Consider the following 18,381-nt stretch of genomic DNA (forward strand, 5'->3'; position numbering starts at 1 on the left):
GACAATGCTGACTATTATGGAATCTGTTGAGGATGGTTCTGGTTGTTGGCAGAGGGTGGTCTTCAGAGTCTCATTGTTTATTGATATATTTTAATACTACTGTACATATTTCAGACTCGTAAAATTCTCGGTAAAATAAAACAGTTGTAGCAATTTTCTAAATGACGTTATGCTAGCAGTGGCATCTAGTAGAATGAATATATTACAAAAATCAAATTCATCAGAAATGACACTTAAATGTTTCTAAATATAAAATAATCTATTATAAAAGGAGTATATTAAAAAGAAATTATTCTGGCTGGTTCTAGGATGCGGAATTTATGGTTGCTGATTCTTCTGAGCTTTACCAATGGACAAGATGGACCAGTTCTTAACTTTGATGAAGATGCATTGAATGAGGCCTTTGACAGCGCCGTGGCATCTAGTCCACGATTATTAGGAGGGTTTCCCAGTGACGATGGTAACTGCAATTAAAGTATTTTTTTAATTATTTGTAAAATGTAATTTCTCTGAAAGCATTGTAGTACCAAGTTATTTAATTTTATGTTCTCTAAGACATCCATTCAAGGAAGTTATACTTGTAAACAACAAAGATTTTTATATCACTCCCGCATACGAGAGACTAAAAAGTCCGTAACAAATAAATGACGTATGTGAGTTGGAGTCAAAACCAAATAATTGGTTGATATTCCTCTTAAAGTTGTACTTTTAGAATGTATACTTCGCGAGGATGGCTGTTCCTTAGATGGAATGGAGGATGAGTGAGAGTAGCTGATTCGCTGGGTCAGCAGTTCACTTGGAAAAGGATGCAGGAGCTATGTGTTGATGTAGGCTTAGCAGAAATGGGGGAATAATGGAAGCTAGTTCTGAATAACTCCCATGGATATATCTATAGAAGAGACAATGCGGAAACTGGCCGTATAGGCGAAAATGGATGGAGATAGCATGTGAAGGAGGGGTCGTTAATCATTGAAGTTCTCTCTTCTGTACTTCATCAAAAATTTTCAAGACACTTTAGGGGAATTATCCCAAATGTGACAGCAGTAGTCCAAGATGGGGCAGATTTGAGATTCGCACAGAATAAGCAACTGGAAATATGAAAAGTAGCGTCTTGGGTGAAATATGATTTTCACCCAAGATGATTTTCTGAGGATGATATACAGGTCATATGAATATTCAAGAAAAGGCTAGGAGTAAGATTTATTCAGAAATAAGTAAGATATAATCTTGGCTGTTAAGTTGACCATTGCCAAAGATAAGTGGAAATGAAAACCAAGGTCTTTTTTTTGCGAAAAAAAAACTATGCTTTGAAGCATCGCATATTTTGTTTTGTTCTATTATAGGGTGGTACGGAGATCAGTGTTTCGAACTCATTGCAGATGATTTTGAAGATTGAGATGTCTGAGTACTAAATGTCCTGGTCATACTATCGTATGAACAGGACAAGTGTAGAGTGGTCTCATTAGCAAAACTATGAGCACAATTTAAGATCAGTAAGAGCAAGTCGTTCATGTATATAAGGAAGACGGGTGGGTAAGATAGAATCCACATGAATACCATATGGAAATATTAAGCGAAAGGCCACTTGCCATCGTTATACTTAGTAACGACCTGAGAGACTGTAATCCAATTGCAAATAGATGCTAATATGCTGGGCGACCTTCGATGCCAAACCCTATCAAATGCCTTGAAAATGCCACTTGCAACAGCACAAACTTCTCCAAACCTTTTAATGACACGTGTTCAGAGATGGGTTATGTAAGAGAGGAAATCTGCCATGATCACTGATTACTACAGTTCTCCAAGTACTGATCTTTTCCTTCACTTTAGACAAAACTGAGCTTCCGTGCTGTAGGGTGGATACCAGCTGAGTATAATATAGTGTATAGATTATAAAGAATAGGCCGTAGTTCAGAAACACATGCTTTCAACACAACTTGTGATATTTAGGCTCGGAAGGTTTTTGGTATCCAGGTTTTTCAATATTCTTCTGATATCTTTCTTGCAGAAGATATCGCAGCTTTCCATGTAAAGAACGTGGTGATTTGATTTGGTCATTTATTCTGGAGTTCGATGGGAAGAATAATGCCAGGAGATCATTTTTGTCCGTTAGTGAACTTATCCTCCTTTGCCTTAATCTAACTAAGGTAATGTCTTAAATAATTCCTCAAAAATCTGTGATTTTATTTAAAGTCTCTAGTGCACAGTTTGAGAAAATATGATTTTTCAGTTTTATGATTATGGAGATTTAGTTTTCTTATCTAGTCCTTTTTGAAACGCATTAGTCTGTCTTCAATCAGTGGGGCGTCTTGATTGTGGTATTAATAGATGGTTTGATTTTATTAAAATCACGATCGAAGCAGTTAAGGTTTTGAGTCCAGTTGTATTATGTCTGTTAATTGCGTATATTCTACTCTCTGTCTGGTTAGGTTAGGTTAGGTTGTTTTGCGGGAAGAAAAACCTGCCAGTCGACATCCAGTGGGATAATCACTTCATAGACTGGCTAATTTAACTTTAATAAAAGCACTTAAGGTTCTTCAAATCCAAGACGAGATTCGAACCAGAATCTTGATTCTTCTAATCGAAGAACAAAAGAACTATGTGACTATTCTAGAGAGGGGAACTGTGTGTTGTTGTTGTTGTTGTGGGAAGGAAGAGATAAAGGTACACGATACACTAGGGCTGAAAATAATTGTGTTTCTGATATTTATACTAATAATAATAAATCCAAAAGTTTATTGATAACTTAGGAAGAACAAATGCACATAATAAAGCCAAAACTAGAACATTATTCAAAAATAAATGTACTGAAATCTTTCAAGCTCACGACGTGAGCGGTGAAATTGAGAATACAGCTATGAAGTTAAAAAGTATAGTCATGCTTCTTCCATGAAATGCAATATACAGGTAAATGATGTCACTTGCAACCAGTGGTGAGCTATAAGGGGCTCGTGCGAGCCCGTTGTTAAATTTTTCTTCTGAAATTTGCGAACCCTTGTTCTTCTTGTTTAATAATCTTGTAGAACTAGAAAATACCACTGTGGAATGTATACATGCTACTATAATTGCTACTTTAAATTCATATGGATTTTCTGATAACTATATAAAAAACATTTCATTGCATTTTGTTCTGATGGAGCTAGTGTAATGTTAGGAAACAAATCAGGTGTTGCAATCAAACTTCTACAAAAATTTCCCGGCGTGGTGATTTGGCATTGTGCTCATCATTTACGCTTAGCATTAGACGATTCGATAAAAAAACATTAAATAAATAAATCATTTTGAAATATTTATAGATAAATACGCTTTTTATCATCGATCACCAAAAAATTCAAAAAGAATTAAATACGATTGCAAAAGACCTTGGTATCGAAATTTTAAACATCGGCCGTGTGTTTGGACCACGATGGGCCGCTTGCAGTTTACAAACGGCTCTTGCTTTGTGGAGAAATTACCCAGTTTTATTTTGCATCGAACGATAAATATAAGGGCTTTTTAAACCGACTTCTCAATTTGGAATTTTTAAAAGATCTAGCATTAATGATTGATATCCTGCAGGAATTATCATATCTGTCAGGAACTCTACAAAGTCTTGCAATATAAGTATTATAAGGGTTCTAAGTTAGGTCTTTTTTTTTTTTTTTTGCTTCCATAGCTCACCATTGCTTGCAACGAAATACTAGATCCATGCTTGAATCTGTTGGAAGCAGTTACGAGCGCCTAAATGATTTCGAAGGAAGAAAGAAGGAAACAGATGAAACTTCCTTCTATTCTAAGGTCAGTTAACTGAGATCTGTATGTTAGTGGAAGTAACGTTGGTGTAGTATGCGTCATTTTGTTTGTTGAGTCGAAGGAGCCTCTTAAACATTTAAGGAATGGTGTGAAGTGTTTGGTTTTAAGATGCTTCTTTAGAATAAAATTAGGACACTTTCCTTTATTTTTGAATCTTGAATTTCCTCAAGTACATAGCTCATCTTTTGCATTCACTAATAAAAAAATTCCGAAAAATATTATTTTAAATGCTCAAAAATTAAAAAAAAAAAATTGTTTCTTTGGAATAAATTGAGAATGAGTTCCGATTTCAGAGTATATTTTCCTCTCTCTCTCTCTCTCTCTCTCTCTCTCTCTCTCTCTCTCTCTCTCTCTCTCTCTCTCTCTCTCTCTCTTTGCATACAGGTTAGTAATCTGAACAGTTGCATTGTCATTAAGGCCTTACGACCTTTTTTACCGATTTTCAATATGTTTTTATAGAAAGCATAAAAAATTTTAAAATATTAACATGTTATTTCATTTATATTTTTATTTATTTATCTGCGAGAATAGATAAGAATGAAATGTCGTCAGTTGGTACGCGAAATGCATAAAATATGGAGATATCTCCTGGTACACTAATTGTACATACGAAAATCATACAGAAAGGCTTATGAGCTTCTTTCAACACGTAGTTCTTACTACATCGGGCTTCTACTGCATTTGATTTCTTATTGAGAATCGTTATAAAAAATATTCAGGAACTCTTCGAAATTACTGAAGTCGTACAGATAAAAAATGCTTCGAAAATCTCCAAGGCAAATGTGAAGAACATTTCCATAGAACACTATTGGCTCTGATTTCCAGCTGTCGGCTATTGCGAACTAGTTGATATTGTATGGAGATGCTTATTCATCAGAAATGCGAGTCGAACTTTATTGATTTTTAAAAAATTAAAATGAGCTTTATTCGACATATTTGTGGCCCAAATACTTTTGTGAAGTCACTTGTTTTAATAGCACGGATTATTTAAGAATATTCCGGTCACAACGAAAACTACGAAGGACATACTTTCAACAACTGAGGGAGTGGAGTAGATGGCCTAATAAACAGCAGGCGGTAAAGTAGTGGGATGTAGGTCAGCTAAGGAGTCTTCTATGAATCTAAAAAGCCCTTAGCACCAATACTCTTTACCTTGTTTAAAAATAAGGTTAGCATCTGTAATTATCAACATCTACTTCAAGTTGTGATGAAAGAGTTCGGTCCAGGAACTTTCACTCTTGTTTGCCACTAGAATCACGTCCACTTGTGTTCTACACGTACACCTACCTACGCCAGTTCTTTATATTTTTTGATTTCGACCGGCGTTGAATAATGTGTGATATATGAAATAATATTTAAAAACCTAGTTCAACTAAAGGCAGTTTTATTTACCAGATTTATTTTTGTCTGGTGATTGGGAAGATGGAAAATGTTTGTCAGAACAGAACGGCATGAATCGCGATGGTCAGAGGGATGCAAGAAATCCTCTAATGGTTTTTATTTTCAAACAAGAGTAAGAGGAGCTCTTTTACTGTAACATACTTTTAGAAATTGAGGATGGAGGGAATTGGCATATGCCTTTAATCGCCAACGAATGTCGAAGCCCATAACTATCGATGACATATGTGGAATTGGGGAGAAAGTACGCAGACAACTGTCGCCATGTGATGATCCTAAACCATATCATTTGGATTGTCGTCTGAAAATGTGTATTCTACAGATAACTTTCTGAGAAACCGGGAAGAAAATCCAAATTTCCAGAAAGAAGAAAAAATCTTACTTACTTGCGGAAGAAGTAATGTAACTGGGGAATCCCTGATGAAAATGGTGCAGAAAAATTTCATCCACTTGCTGAATAATCGAACTTCTAACGGTATTTATTCTTACGGTCTATCACTATGGTACAACGTCGCCATGATGTAATGTAGGGGGTCTAGGATACGCACCTCGTTACAGATGATACTCTGATTCGGTACATACACTTGACAATTCACTTTCGATTATTTTGAGTTCTCGAGGCCTTATTTGTAATTTCTTTTATAGCGGTGTGTGTGTGTGTGTGTGTGTGTGTGTGTGTGTGTGTGTGTGTGAAATGTGTAAAACGTAATAAGGGACTTTGGTATATACAAGACTAGAACACAGTTTAATCGGATTCACTTGTTAATACGAATGTTTTTAACTTTTTCATTCAGTTAATTAGTTCGTTGACCTCTGGTTAAGCATCACGTTTTAACTTCTTAAAAAAAAATCTATCCTGGGTATAGATTTTTTTTCCTCGACTCATTCTTCTCATTTACAGCCATGTCGGGTTTATAATTTTTACCATTTTTGTTTGATTAACCTTCTTGCACAGGAACCTAATATTTTATACAAATAAAAATAATAATAATAATATCACTGAATAAGTTCATCTACTGCCATATTTTGTATAGCCATCTCATATGACTCTTCACTTCCTCTGCATATACAGGTTCATTTCCACCAAGAGGCTATTCTTTAGATTCTATACCACCTCGACCTCGTAGAGTATCGGCTCAATCCAGACATCAACTGTTGCAGGCACCAAGAAGAAGAACTAATAAAGTTGAAGACCACCAATCAGTCTTCGAACGGGCTACGAGAAATCTCGTAAGCAGGTTAGTTTACAATGTTAAATTTTAATTCTCTTAACTTTTAACTAAGGGAATCAAATTAATTGTGTTCATTTCAAATCTGTGTTTTTACTTTTTACAAATTCTGTTTCCTGCAGATTCGCCTTGTCTGCTGAGCAGGCAGCTTTTAGTTTGCCAAGAACTGAACTAAGAGGACGAAGTGCCGTAGTTGCCAAACAAGAGTGTGTCATTGAATTCAAGGAGGACTGTCAGGACTGTCCATATCGTACAGCTGATGGCAGTTGCAATAACCTCCAGAATCCTACTTGGGGTCGAGCAGTCATATGCTTTACAAGGCTTCTTCCTCCTGTCTATGACGATGGTAAGTTATAATAATAATAATAATAATAATAATAATAATAATAATAATAATAATAATAATAATAATAATAATAATAATAATAATAATAATAATAATAATAATTATTATTATTATTATCTTCGCAGATGGTTTACAAACTACCTTCAAAATAAAAAGCATATCACACGTATCAGGTCAAACCGAAGCAGAGAGCTACCAGTAACCTGTGGAGTACCACAGGGAGCTGTACTCTCCCCAACTCTATTCAACATTTGCACGCACGATATTAATTAGCTACCACTCAAAGGTAAGATATTCCAATACGCAGACGATACAGCAATAATATCCATCCATAATAATGCAAGCATAGCCCAAACAAATATGCAACATGACATAAATCTGATCATAGACTGGCTCACGAAAAACTCCATACACCTAAACTCAGAAAAGACAAAATTAATGATATTCAAAAATCCACCGACTCGACCAGTTGATAACAAATATATAACCATCCAACAGCAAAACCACCACAATCACTCAGGTTGAAACAATACGATACCTTGGAATTACCTCGATGCAGATATGAACTGGAATAGCCACATAAATCATCTACACAACAAACTCCGAACAATAAGTGCACGCACACACGCGCGTGCGTGCGTGCGTGCGCGCGAGCGAGCGAATTTCTCAATCATAGATTTCGTAGCTTCCCAACACAGCAAAAAAATAATAATAACAAACTGGTGTCATCCTCAGATTACATATAAGCTTCGAGGATGAAAGCAGAGAAATTAGTTCTCATCCAAGATGTATCATATATAACCAAGTGCTTGTAATGTATCACATGTAAACCAAAGTATATAATGTATGTATTATATGTAAACAAATGTATGTAAAGTAAGTATCATATGTAAACAAATGTAAGTAATAACTGTAACAAAAGTATGCAATATAGAGTGATTATATCCATTGATATTGCATATATAGAGTGTAAAATTGCAAAGAAACATCTGTAAAAATCATCATTATGAATATTATAATAATATACGTTGTAAACCGTTATTGTTATTATTATTATTATTTAAAAAAAACTTTATGTACGAGAAAGTATTTGTAATGCATAATTGTCTTCATATAATGTATGTAATTTATCTGAGAAATAATAATAATAATATTAAAATAGTATAATAGTCAGCATCAAGTCCAGAAAAAGACTAGCTTTCTTTTGAGATTTATATTTATATTTGGTTGTTGCAAATACAGGAACGTTTTTGAATAATTTATTCTTCTATTAATTTTCTTAGTTGCTAAGTAGTATTCTGTTGAAAGAACAACGTGTACTATTATTCGTTTACAGGGTTTGAGTCTCTGGTGATGTGAGGAACCTTCATAAAGTATTTTGAACTGAAGTTAAGTTAATCATTCTCATACGTAGGTTACTTGAGTTATGCTTCCCAGAAGAAGAAAAAGAAACTGACACATCGGCTGGAGAAATACATAATTTAGAGATGATGATTATTTGTTGTTCTCATGACCTCAGATCGTATTTTCACAGCAACTTAATTTTTCTTTCTTTCTATTTTTCATCTTTTTATTTTTTCTCATTCCTTACTTATTTCTTCGCTTTTCACTTTTTTTTTCTTTATTTCTATTTCTCGTCGTCTTCATTCTTGAAATCTTCATTTCCTCCTTCTCCCTTTTCCTTTTTGATTCTTTCTTTCTTTTTATATTTGTTTCAGGTCTATCTTTCGTGTTCTCTATTTATTTCTCTATATAACTCTCTCTCTCTCTCCCACCTTCTGTTCTTTTTTAATTTGTGCAGTATAAGAACTAAATGAATTCTTGACGGAAAATTACCAGTGCAATAATTAATTCTACTTTTGTTTTGTTTCATTTCCAGGTTTCTCAGAGATGCGAAGAAGAGCAGTGTCTGGCAACGAATTGCCGAATCCGAGAGAAATCTCTCAAGCAATCCACACTGCGGAAAATCGACCCACTCAATTAGGGAACCACTTCGTCATGATGTGGGGACAGTTCCTTGATCACGACATCACTCTTACTCCACTCAGCAGCAGAGGTAAAGCTCGCCATCATTTTCGTTTTAACTTCTTTTAAATTAGATGCAAATCAATGTTGCTGAAACATGGACAAAATGACTATTGCCTTCCCTCCCTCTGTTTTTATAGATGAAACCAACGATGTGGACTGTTGCAGCAATAAAATATTTGCGCATGCTCAATGCGCTCCAATTTCTATTCGGCCTGATGATCCCTTCTTCTCAAAATCTGGAGAGACTTGCATGAATTTTATCCGATCGTCTCTCTGTGGATCTTGCACGTTAGGTAAGTAGGGGATCGTTTTTGAATATATAATAGTTGAAAAATAAATAAAAGGACTAACACTGTTATGATAGAATACATTGTCACCATAGTAGGTTGGAAGAAACTCTTTGATTGCATGAATGTTTACAGTTTCAAATAAAATGCTGAATTTCGAACTGTGGTAAAAGTGCACAATCACTCTCTCTCATAAAGAAACTTGCAATCATCGATGAAATGCAACTGGTATAGGATTTTCTGTAGTCAGCAACTCAATATTGATATTGCCTCAATCATATTTTGCTAATTTTATTTCTCTGTGAAACTCGACATTCAAGTGTAATAAAAATTATTTCTTTGCACAGACACAAAACCACAACAGTAACAAATATTTAGACAGTTCATATATTTATGAAATTTATGTCTGTTTTATCTCTATCGAACAGGACCGCGGGAGCAGACTAATCAGATATCGGCTTTCATCGATGCATCTCAAGTATACGGAAATACCATTAATGAAACGGGATCGTTACGTACCTTTAATGGATATGGTAAGATTTATTTATTTTTAATCAAGAAAATCCGTCTTTCTAACTATTTATTATTTATTCAAGACAGGAATCAAGTTCCGAAAAGTGTCCAAAAATGTTTATTTCAACAGCTGATGTGTACACAGACACACAAATGATGGACATAATGCCCTTGTCAATATCGCAGTAATTATATATTGTACCACCAGAAGGCATTAGACTTCCGCACTTATAAACGAAATATATCGTTATTGATAGAAATTATTAATAAGTATTTGTAAGTTCCGCTGATAGTATCATGTCTTGCATTTATCCATTGTTTTATTCCAGTTTCCACAGACAATCTGTTGGATTTAGCTCTGTCCAGACCATTGCAATGTTCCTCTGCTAATGATTATAAATAAACACGTGGTTTAGCGTTTTCAGATAAAAACGATATTATATCATAAAACTATATCATACGCACAATTATTAATAATCTGGACCTTTGGGGCCTAGTAGTCGTGATTCTATGCACTACCATCAAAGGCCTTAATCTATACAAGGAAAGAAATTCAACTTTATTATAATGTCACATCCATAATTTATGTTCCGGCAATAAAGTCAGGTATAAAAGTTCGTCAATGATCCTCCACATCTCTACACGTCACCAGATTAGAAGAATATGAAGCATGATCAGTTACTCGTTTCCTTCGTCCCTTGGTCCATTCAATTAGCGCGCTGCGTATTCGTTATTGTTAATAAAGACTCGTGGGATGCAGTTGTTCCTGATATTCGTGGCATGTAGCTGCTTGTGTGCGGAGTATTCACTTATGGGATTTTTTTTTTTGTTTTTTTTTTTTTTGTTTCTTGAACAACACAGATTTTCTAGCGTCTGCAGCAAGACAAGATTTTCAAACTTCTCATGGAATGTTTGCTCCTGTCAGTCAATGTTTTAGAGTTACCTGGTTGTATTTAATCTCCTGTAGTATTGGTGCACGAATATTCCACTAACATGCTGTGCTATGCAGTAGAACACAGAGGCAGTTTCCCATATTGAGATCCAACTATCATTCACTTTTAAATGCTGCTAACCATTTCATTAAGTATACGAGATCAAATAATTTTCAAACGAAACGCTCATTGCCTTTCCAAAATTTGCATAATTCCTTAGTCTCAATCACTGTCGTAGAGTTTAAAGGGTATCCTTTGACCTTTGTTAGGATAATTAGTATGAATCACAAGCTTACCGTTTTAAATATCAGAAGCTGTGTTTAAAGGATTCGCTTATTATGTAACTATGGAACTATTTAGCTATTGGGAAAAGGCAACACCTATACACGTTTTTTTTTTAAATATAAAGTTATTTGCAAGCAGGGAATACAAGTTATCTGAAAAATTTATCGACTGTTTTTCTAGAGTAATACTAAACTCGGCAGCTTTTTATCGTTGTCAATAATAAACAAATATCCACAGAATTGCTACAGTATTTCCAAACACTACAGTACTCCCATCAATAATCTTCTTACGCGTTTTTCTTTTCCTTAAAATGTTCGTAAGGAAGCCTTCAATATTGGGTGCTCTGAAACTACATTTTTATTTCTGTATTCATTTATTTTTTATATATACCCAGAAAGCAGCAACGTGAAAAAATGGCAGTGAACAATATGATAAATGGAAAGAAAATTAACAGGAAATAAACTATTTTCATTGTTTTATTTTAGTATATATATATATATATATATATATATATATATATATATATATATATATATATATATATATATATATATATATATATATATATATATATATATATATATATATATATATATATATGCAAAGTTATTTACCTTGGGGGATAGTATATATTAAGGATACCAAGTAATTTTATAAACTTGTTTTTTTTACTCCTTCCAAGTAAGCAAAACAGTTAAGTTTGAGCCTGAACGTAGTTCAAGTCTAAAGGTAGTGCAACATCAGGGCAACTCGTTGTAAAGGTGAGTGAAGCTCTGATCACTATTCTTAGTATTTCCGATAATGTAAAACACATCTCACTAAGAGATGTATACTGTTATACATTATGGGTGGGGGTCACTACCCAGACCGGTTTCAACTTTTTTCAGGTCTCCTCAGTGAGTAGCTAGACTCTGAAATACCAAGGTATTTAGTAATACAGTTTTTAGTAATAAAAGTTTCAGGCGCAAACTTAACTGTTTTGCTTACTTGAGAGAAGGAGTAAAAAAAACTAAGTTTATAAAATTACTTGGTATCCTTAATATACATTATTCCCAAGGTAAAAACTTTGCACATTTTTATTTTATCCAGAGTTTCTTATTCAAAGTAAAAGCACCTTGTAGCAATATGTATAGGTAAAGTTGATAAGGCTCTGTATTACTAAAACCTTGGTCCTTATATATAAGGATATTAACTATGGTATGGTCTTGGTTAGACTAGGAACCCTGGGAGGGTAATGGATGGAAATGCTGTAGTCAATGAAGTTCTAACTGAGGCTCAGCTATTGCTGTTACCCTCCTGTCATGATCAGAACTTTAATTTAACAGTTCAATAACACCTTATCCCTACACTGTCGTCTACAGATACAGATATAACGGGGAAGATGAAAAGGTGTTTATCAGTATTGAGTTGACGTGTTGAGATATTTTGTGTTAGGTTTTAGGTTTTTTCCAGAAAATTGTATTAAATTTCTTGGGTGCGTCTTATACACCAGAAAATACGGTATATATATAATATATAATATTCATGAATTTTATCGATAAATATTGTCCCATATATTTAAAGTAGTACAAAATTCAGCCATCATTAAAGGAGGCTAGAAAGAAAAAAAATTAAACTTGAACAGGTGCATCTGACCTTTTATCTGTAACTCTCTCTCTCTCTCTCTCCCTCTCTCTTACGATTAATGATTATATAACCCACCTTGTTACTTAGTCCGCAGTATTTTCAGCCACGATCATGAACCACCATCCATTTAAGGTAAAATCCCAATTAATAATACTTTCATAGAGTTTTTAACTTGCTGGCCACTCTTTTGGACAATAACTGCTGATAAACTTCAAAAAAGAGTACTATACACACTAAAATTAAGACAATCAAAAGGATGTATTTCTTGTAAATGTGTCGTTCTGTCGTACTACATATTATTCCACTTTTTTATTTTACATTTATTCTAAATAAAGAAAAAAAAATGTAATTTTATGAATTTGCACTGCCAAAGAAGCGACAATCTTTCCAGTATTCACTATTTAAATAGGCATGACCTCCTCTCGCCAACTTTAATCCACTCCATGTCGAATGAGATTGCCATCATAATGCTAAACAAGCATGTCAAGAAAAGTTCATACATTTACTCTTTTTTTTTTCTATTAGGGATTCTTGTAGTCCCCAATTATTGTGCTTTACGTTTTAAAATAATAAAACAGTCATTCACATCAGTGTTCGTTCGGACTAATTTTATCTCTTTTTTTTTATTTTTTTTTATTTAACAGGAACCTTGAAGGTCGCAGGTAGCATGGTTGGCGATCTGTTACCTCCGTCTCCCGATCCGGAGATAGACCAGTGTAGTATAGGCAATATGAAATGTTTTCTTGCAGGTATGCCTTGATCGTTTATTGAATAGAGATATTCACGTGACTCTATATAAATTCCGATAATTTCCATTCCTCCAATTATTTATTATTCTTTTCAATTATTCTTTACTTAATGATAATGTCAATTAGGTCAAGGATCGCTTTGATGACTTATGAGCTAAAATGTGTAATAAATTCTAACACTTATTTATTTCACTTAAATACGATATAAAATATAGAAAAGAGAGGGAATATTTTTATAAATTAATATTTTTTTTTTCTAAAAATAAAAAATAACATATTGCATACTTATATTATTACACTGATTTTTCATCACTAGCAAATTAAAAAAATGTAACATACGTGTTCAAAAACAAACAAACAAATTTCTTGATTTTTAAATTGTTTGTATATTCCCCTAAGGTGATCAGCGTGTAAACCAACACTCTTCTCTTGTTAGCATGCACACTCTGTTTGTCAGGGAACATAACCGTCTTGCCTATCACTTAAGTCACTTAAACCCAGGTTGGAATGATGAAGTGATTTTCCAAGAAGCTCGGTAAGTCTTCTGTTGTTATTTGTTCTCTGAGAGGGCAAATGAATTTTTCTAGTTATCAAAATCAGTAGAATATTGTTGTAATTTGAAATATAATACGTGAAAAAAATTAATTAAACTGCACGCAACAGCAATCCAATGAAAATAATTTACGCTTTTCAGATTTCTTATTCCAACGAACCTTAATCTCCCATATCATACGACAGTATGCACAGAATCGCATTATATGATGCAATGGGACTGTTTTGGGGTACTATAAACGTATATAAATATGATACGAATAGTAATCGTCACACCTATGCAAGGCACGTCTTGCAGGAATGTTAACAAAATTCTGAAACAAAATCTGGAATTCGGCAAGGAGAAAATTCTTTCTCTCTCATCGACCATGTCCAATCTAGCTTTGAAAAAAGAGATAATATAATGATTATAAACCTAAATATGCAAGACAAGACGGAAATTAATGGGAAGAAAAATCTATTTGGATTATGCTGACGGCATCGTTATACTTGAATATCATCAGAATGTTATGCAAAACACATCCAATTTAATTAAGATTAGAGGTATTGGATCCTGTCATAAACCAGAAAAGGCTAAATATATGTGCATTTCAAGAACTCAAGACTTATCCCACTAGATTGCTCATAATTATATCTTGATCATTTTAGCTATCTAGGAGTCAATATTAACACATATAGTGATATGCATCGAGAGATAAAGAAGATAAATGAGAAGGACAATCGGGGATATTTTGCAATTTTATAACTTTTAAAGTCGAGAATATAATCACGAAAATCCAACCAGAAATTCTGTTTAAGTTATCTAAGAGCGATATTAACCATTGGTTGTGAAGTATAGTCAACAACAAAGGAAAATAATAGAAAATTTATGACATTTAAAAGAAACGTATTGAGAAAAAAATTTTGGACCATCTTACATCTTACATCAAAATATTGGATTATTTGAAGATATGAGGAGTTATAAACATGTTTGAAACACTCAACATCCTATCATTTATAAGAAGCCAAAAGACTGAGTGGTTTGGTCACGTTTGGAGAACGACCAATTAATCAAACTAGTACTTACAAATAAATTAATTCGAAAATACCCGCAGGAAGACCCCTAGTGCATTTATGTGGTAATGAAAAACATTAAACGCCAGAACACTTTACACCAGATGGAGCTTATGACAGAGACAGATGGAGAAACCTGATGATGGCAGCATTAGACTTAAATGATCTATTAAGTTGTTGAGAAGGAGGAAGAATGAAATGAACTCCATAACTTAGAAATTAGCCAACTTATCCCATTGGCTTTGATTCGGCTTTAATTCTATGGTTACAAACGTGTAATGTTGTCATTGTAATTCAGGGTAGAGATAATCGGTAATGAACTTTCTTTATGTGAAAAGGAGTTTTTTTTCCTTTCTTCAAATAAGTATTAGTGGTCACAATCTTGTCGGAGTGGCAAGATTTTAAAAGATTTTGTAGTGATTTTTTTTTGTGGCTTTCACCTAAGAAAGGTTTATTTGTGAACCTATGCTACATTCGTATTGTAGGTGGACTAAGGATTTCTTTTCTATTTTTATTGATTTTTTAATGTTTTTTATTTTGTTTTACCAGATCCAGAAATCCTGCTCTAGAGACCAATCATAAAACTTTTTCAAGCCACTTCAGGCTTTCAATAAGCTCACCAATGAGACGACCAATGCAGTGGTCTCACTCTCACACCGGACGATGAAATTCATCTGTTATATTTTACTCAGTTTATTGTTGTTTACTTATAATATGAATCGAAGTTATAGATATATACGGTATTTTATATATTCTAATTATATCCTTGATTTGTGAAAATAATATTCTTTTCACCATGTCACTTATTACCTAACAGGATCCAAGAAAGTATTTATCCTTATAAGGACTGGCTTAAAGGGGAAAAGCAAGAATGCTTTTCATCTTCCCCGTTATCTGTAGTGGACAGTGTAGGGATAAGGTGTTATTGAGCTGTTAAAGCTATGATCAAGGCAGGAGGGTAATAGCAATAGCCGAGCCTCAGTTAGAACTTCATTGGATACAGCATTGCCATCCATTACCCTCCAAGGGTAATATGATGACCAATTTTCATTCCAAGAAAGTACTTATAGTCCTTATAAGGACTGGCTTAAAGGGGCGAAGCAAGAATGCTTTTCATCTTCCCCGTTATCTGTAGAGGACAGTGTAGGTATAAGGTGTTATTGAATTATTAAAGCTCTGATCATGGCCGGAGGGTAACAGCAATAGCCGAGCCTCAGTTAGAACTTCATTAGCTAAGCATTGCCATCCATTACCCTCCAAGGGTATTGGATTGAATGAATCAATCACCGCATCTCACGGTCGATCGATTCATCACAAGAAAGTACTTATAGTCCTTATAAGGACTGGCTTAAAGGGGCGAAGCAAGAATGCTTTTCATCTTCCCCGTTATCTGTAGAGGACAGTGTAGGGTTAAGGTGTTATTGAGCTATTAAAGCTCTGATCATGACAGGAGAATAACGGCAATAGCCGAGCCTCAGTTAGAACTTCATTGGCTACAGCATTGCCATCCATTACCCTCCAAGGGTATTGGATTGAATGACAAGAAAATATTCCTTATAGTCCTTATAAGGACTGGCTTAAAGGGGCGAAGCAAGAATGCTTTTCATCTTCCCCGTTATCTGTAGAGGACAGTGTAGGGTTAAGGTGTTATTGAGCTATTAAAGCTCTGATCATGGCAGGAGGGTAACAGCAATAGACGAGCCTCAGTTAGAACTTCATTGGCTACAGCATTGCCACTCATTACCCTCCAAGAAAGTATTAAATTAATTCAAAATTCATATATTTTCCATGCATAAGTAACAAAATGGTATATTTCCATATTACTAAAATACTCTAGATCAAAGTTAGTTGTAGAATTGTTTTCTTAAAGATATACAATATATCATACTTAAAGAGAAATTATATATAAGCCTCGTCCAATGTAAGCAAACACATGCGTTTTTTCAAGAGTAGTCCGCTTATGCAAAGAACAATGTTTCTCAAACTCTTCAGATATCCGTGTACTCCTTCTTAAATTACCAAGTATCCCCCCCCCTTATTAAAATAATAATAAATAAATAAGATATATTTCATTATAAATGTCTATAATGTCTATTTTATTTGAATTTATATGTTCATGGAAACAAAGAATATGATTTATTTTTAATAGAACAAAATTCGGAATAGGTTCCTCTTCATTTCCCGTCCATGAAAATCCACATTTCAAGTAATTCATATCATACGAAATTTCATCTTCTTCCTAGTTGGTTCTCTAGAGATGTCCGATGACACACACCCTTATCAATTTCATTTGATCCAGATACAATATCAACCTTTTCTGGTTGCTTACAGCTACTTGTATTTGCTATATTGCTCTCTTTTGTGCGTTTTATAAATCCAGTCTTGAACCAATGATACATACTTAAGAATTTGAAAGCTAAAAAAAAAAAAAAAAACCGTATTTACTCGAATATAACGCCCACTTTTTTCCCAAAATTAAAGCTAAAATATCGTGGTGCGAGATATAAGCGGGGATTTTCGGATACTAAAGTGTTCAGAAAAAAAAACTGAAAATGGTGTGATTTACTAAGAAGCTCTTATTCGCTGTCGCTACTTTTTGGCATCGAGAACAGTTTACAACGTCAAAGCCATCTACGCAAATAGCTTCATATTATTTTCCGTTATTTCGAGCAAAAATTATCAATAATTTCCAACACTTGAGATTCGTAATGAACAATCCTTCACAAATGACCAATAAGAAGTAAAAGCAAAGCGCGAAACAAACAGCAACGGTAGGTCAATAGAGATAGAGCAGCTAGGAAAAAGTAAATATGGTTGGTGCGGTATTAACAAAAGATCGCTCGAACCAAAGACAGAGGCAAGCCACAGTTGGGTTGAAATGTTAATTCTCTTCAACCGAATTCCATAATATCTGAAAAACATTCACTATACATTTCTTAGTTTTAACACGTTCATGACGGTAGGGGGGGGGGTCAAGCGAAATCATGTGTTGCACCAATAACATATGGTTTTGCTCGAGTCTAAACAGCATAGTTTCTGTGGAGGACATATGATTCATTAGTTAGTGCCGTTTTTATCCCAGTTGTCTCTAATTGCACTATTTGTTGAGAAATATATTACACAGACTGCAAATGTCTCTGTACCTACCTCAGTGATACAATAAAATCGCCACGAGGTTCACGTCGTGGCGATAGTAACTCGCAATTTGAGTAGGAGAATTCATACATAATATATTATTTATTGAGAAATATAAGCGTTTAAAATAATTATTTTTTCTTAATAATGAATCTATGCATTAATAATGCATAGCCAAAAATTGCCACGTACCCACCCCCGGGGGTTTTCATACTTTATTTAGATCTCATCAGTTGAAGCAAAGCATATACCAAAATTGAATCCGTATGAAAAATTCATATATTTTTCACATGCAAGCAGTAAAATAGTGTATCATCTTATTGATAAATACTCTAAATCAGAAATAGTTATGTATTTTTTTCTCGCTTGGTAATATGAGCAAATTTTGTTTGCTTATGCTTATATCAAGATTGAAAGAAGAATATAATTTAATATCAATTATAACATACTTTCTAA

At 34.0% G+C, this 18,381-nt stretch overlaps 1 protein-coding gene across 1 annotated transcript in view; it reads left to right on the forward strand.

Moving 5' to 3' along the window:
- Window positions 1-309: 309 nt before the first annotated feature.
- Window positions 310-18,381, forward strand: part of LOC150109891 (peroxidasin homolog) — a 36,166-nt gene continuing 18,094 nt past the window's right edge. The window contains exons 1-7 of the mRNA XM_090396457.1: window positions 310-460; window positions 6,263-6,428; window positions 6,542-6,765; window positions 8,645-8,821; window positions 9,509-9,613; window positions 13,081-13,185; window positions 13,585-13,720. Coding sequence (XP_090252583.1) covers window positions 310-460; window positions 6,263-6,428; window positions 6,542-6,765; window positions 8,645-8,821; window positions 9,509-9,613; window positions 13,081-13,185; window positions 13,585-13,720 — 1,064 coding nt within the window. The remainder of the gene's footprint in view (window positions 461-6,262; window positions 6,429-6,541; window positions 6,766-8,644; window positions 8,822-9,508; window positions 9,614-13,080; window positions 13,186-13,584; window positions 13,721-18,381) is intronic.

Source organism: Typopeltis vanoorti, chromosome 1, assembly GCF_054136105.1.
Source record: "Typopeltis vanoorti isolate ZY-2024b chromosome 1, IOZ_Tvanoo_1.0, whole genome shotgun sequence".
Lineage (NCBI taxonomy): Eukaryota > Metazoa > Arthropoda > Arachnida > Uropygi > Thelyphonidae > Typopeltis > Typopeltis vanoorti.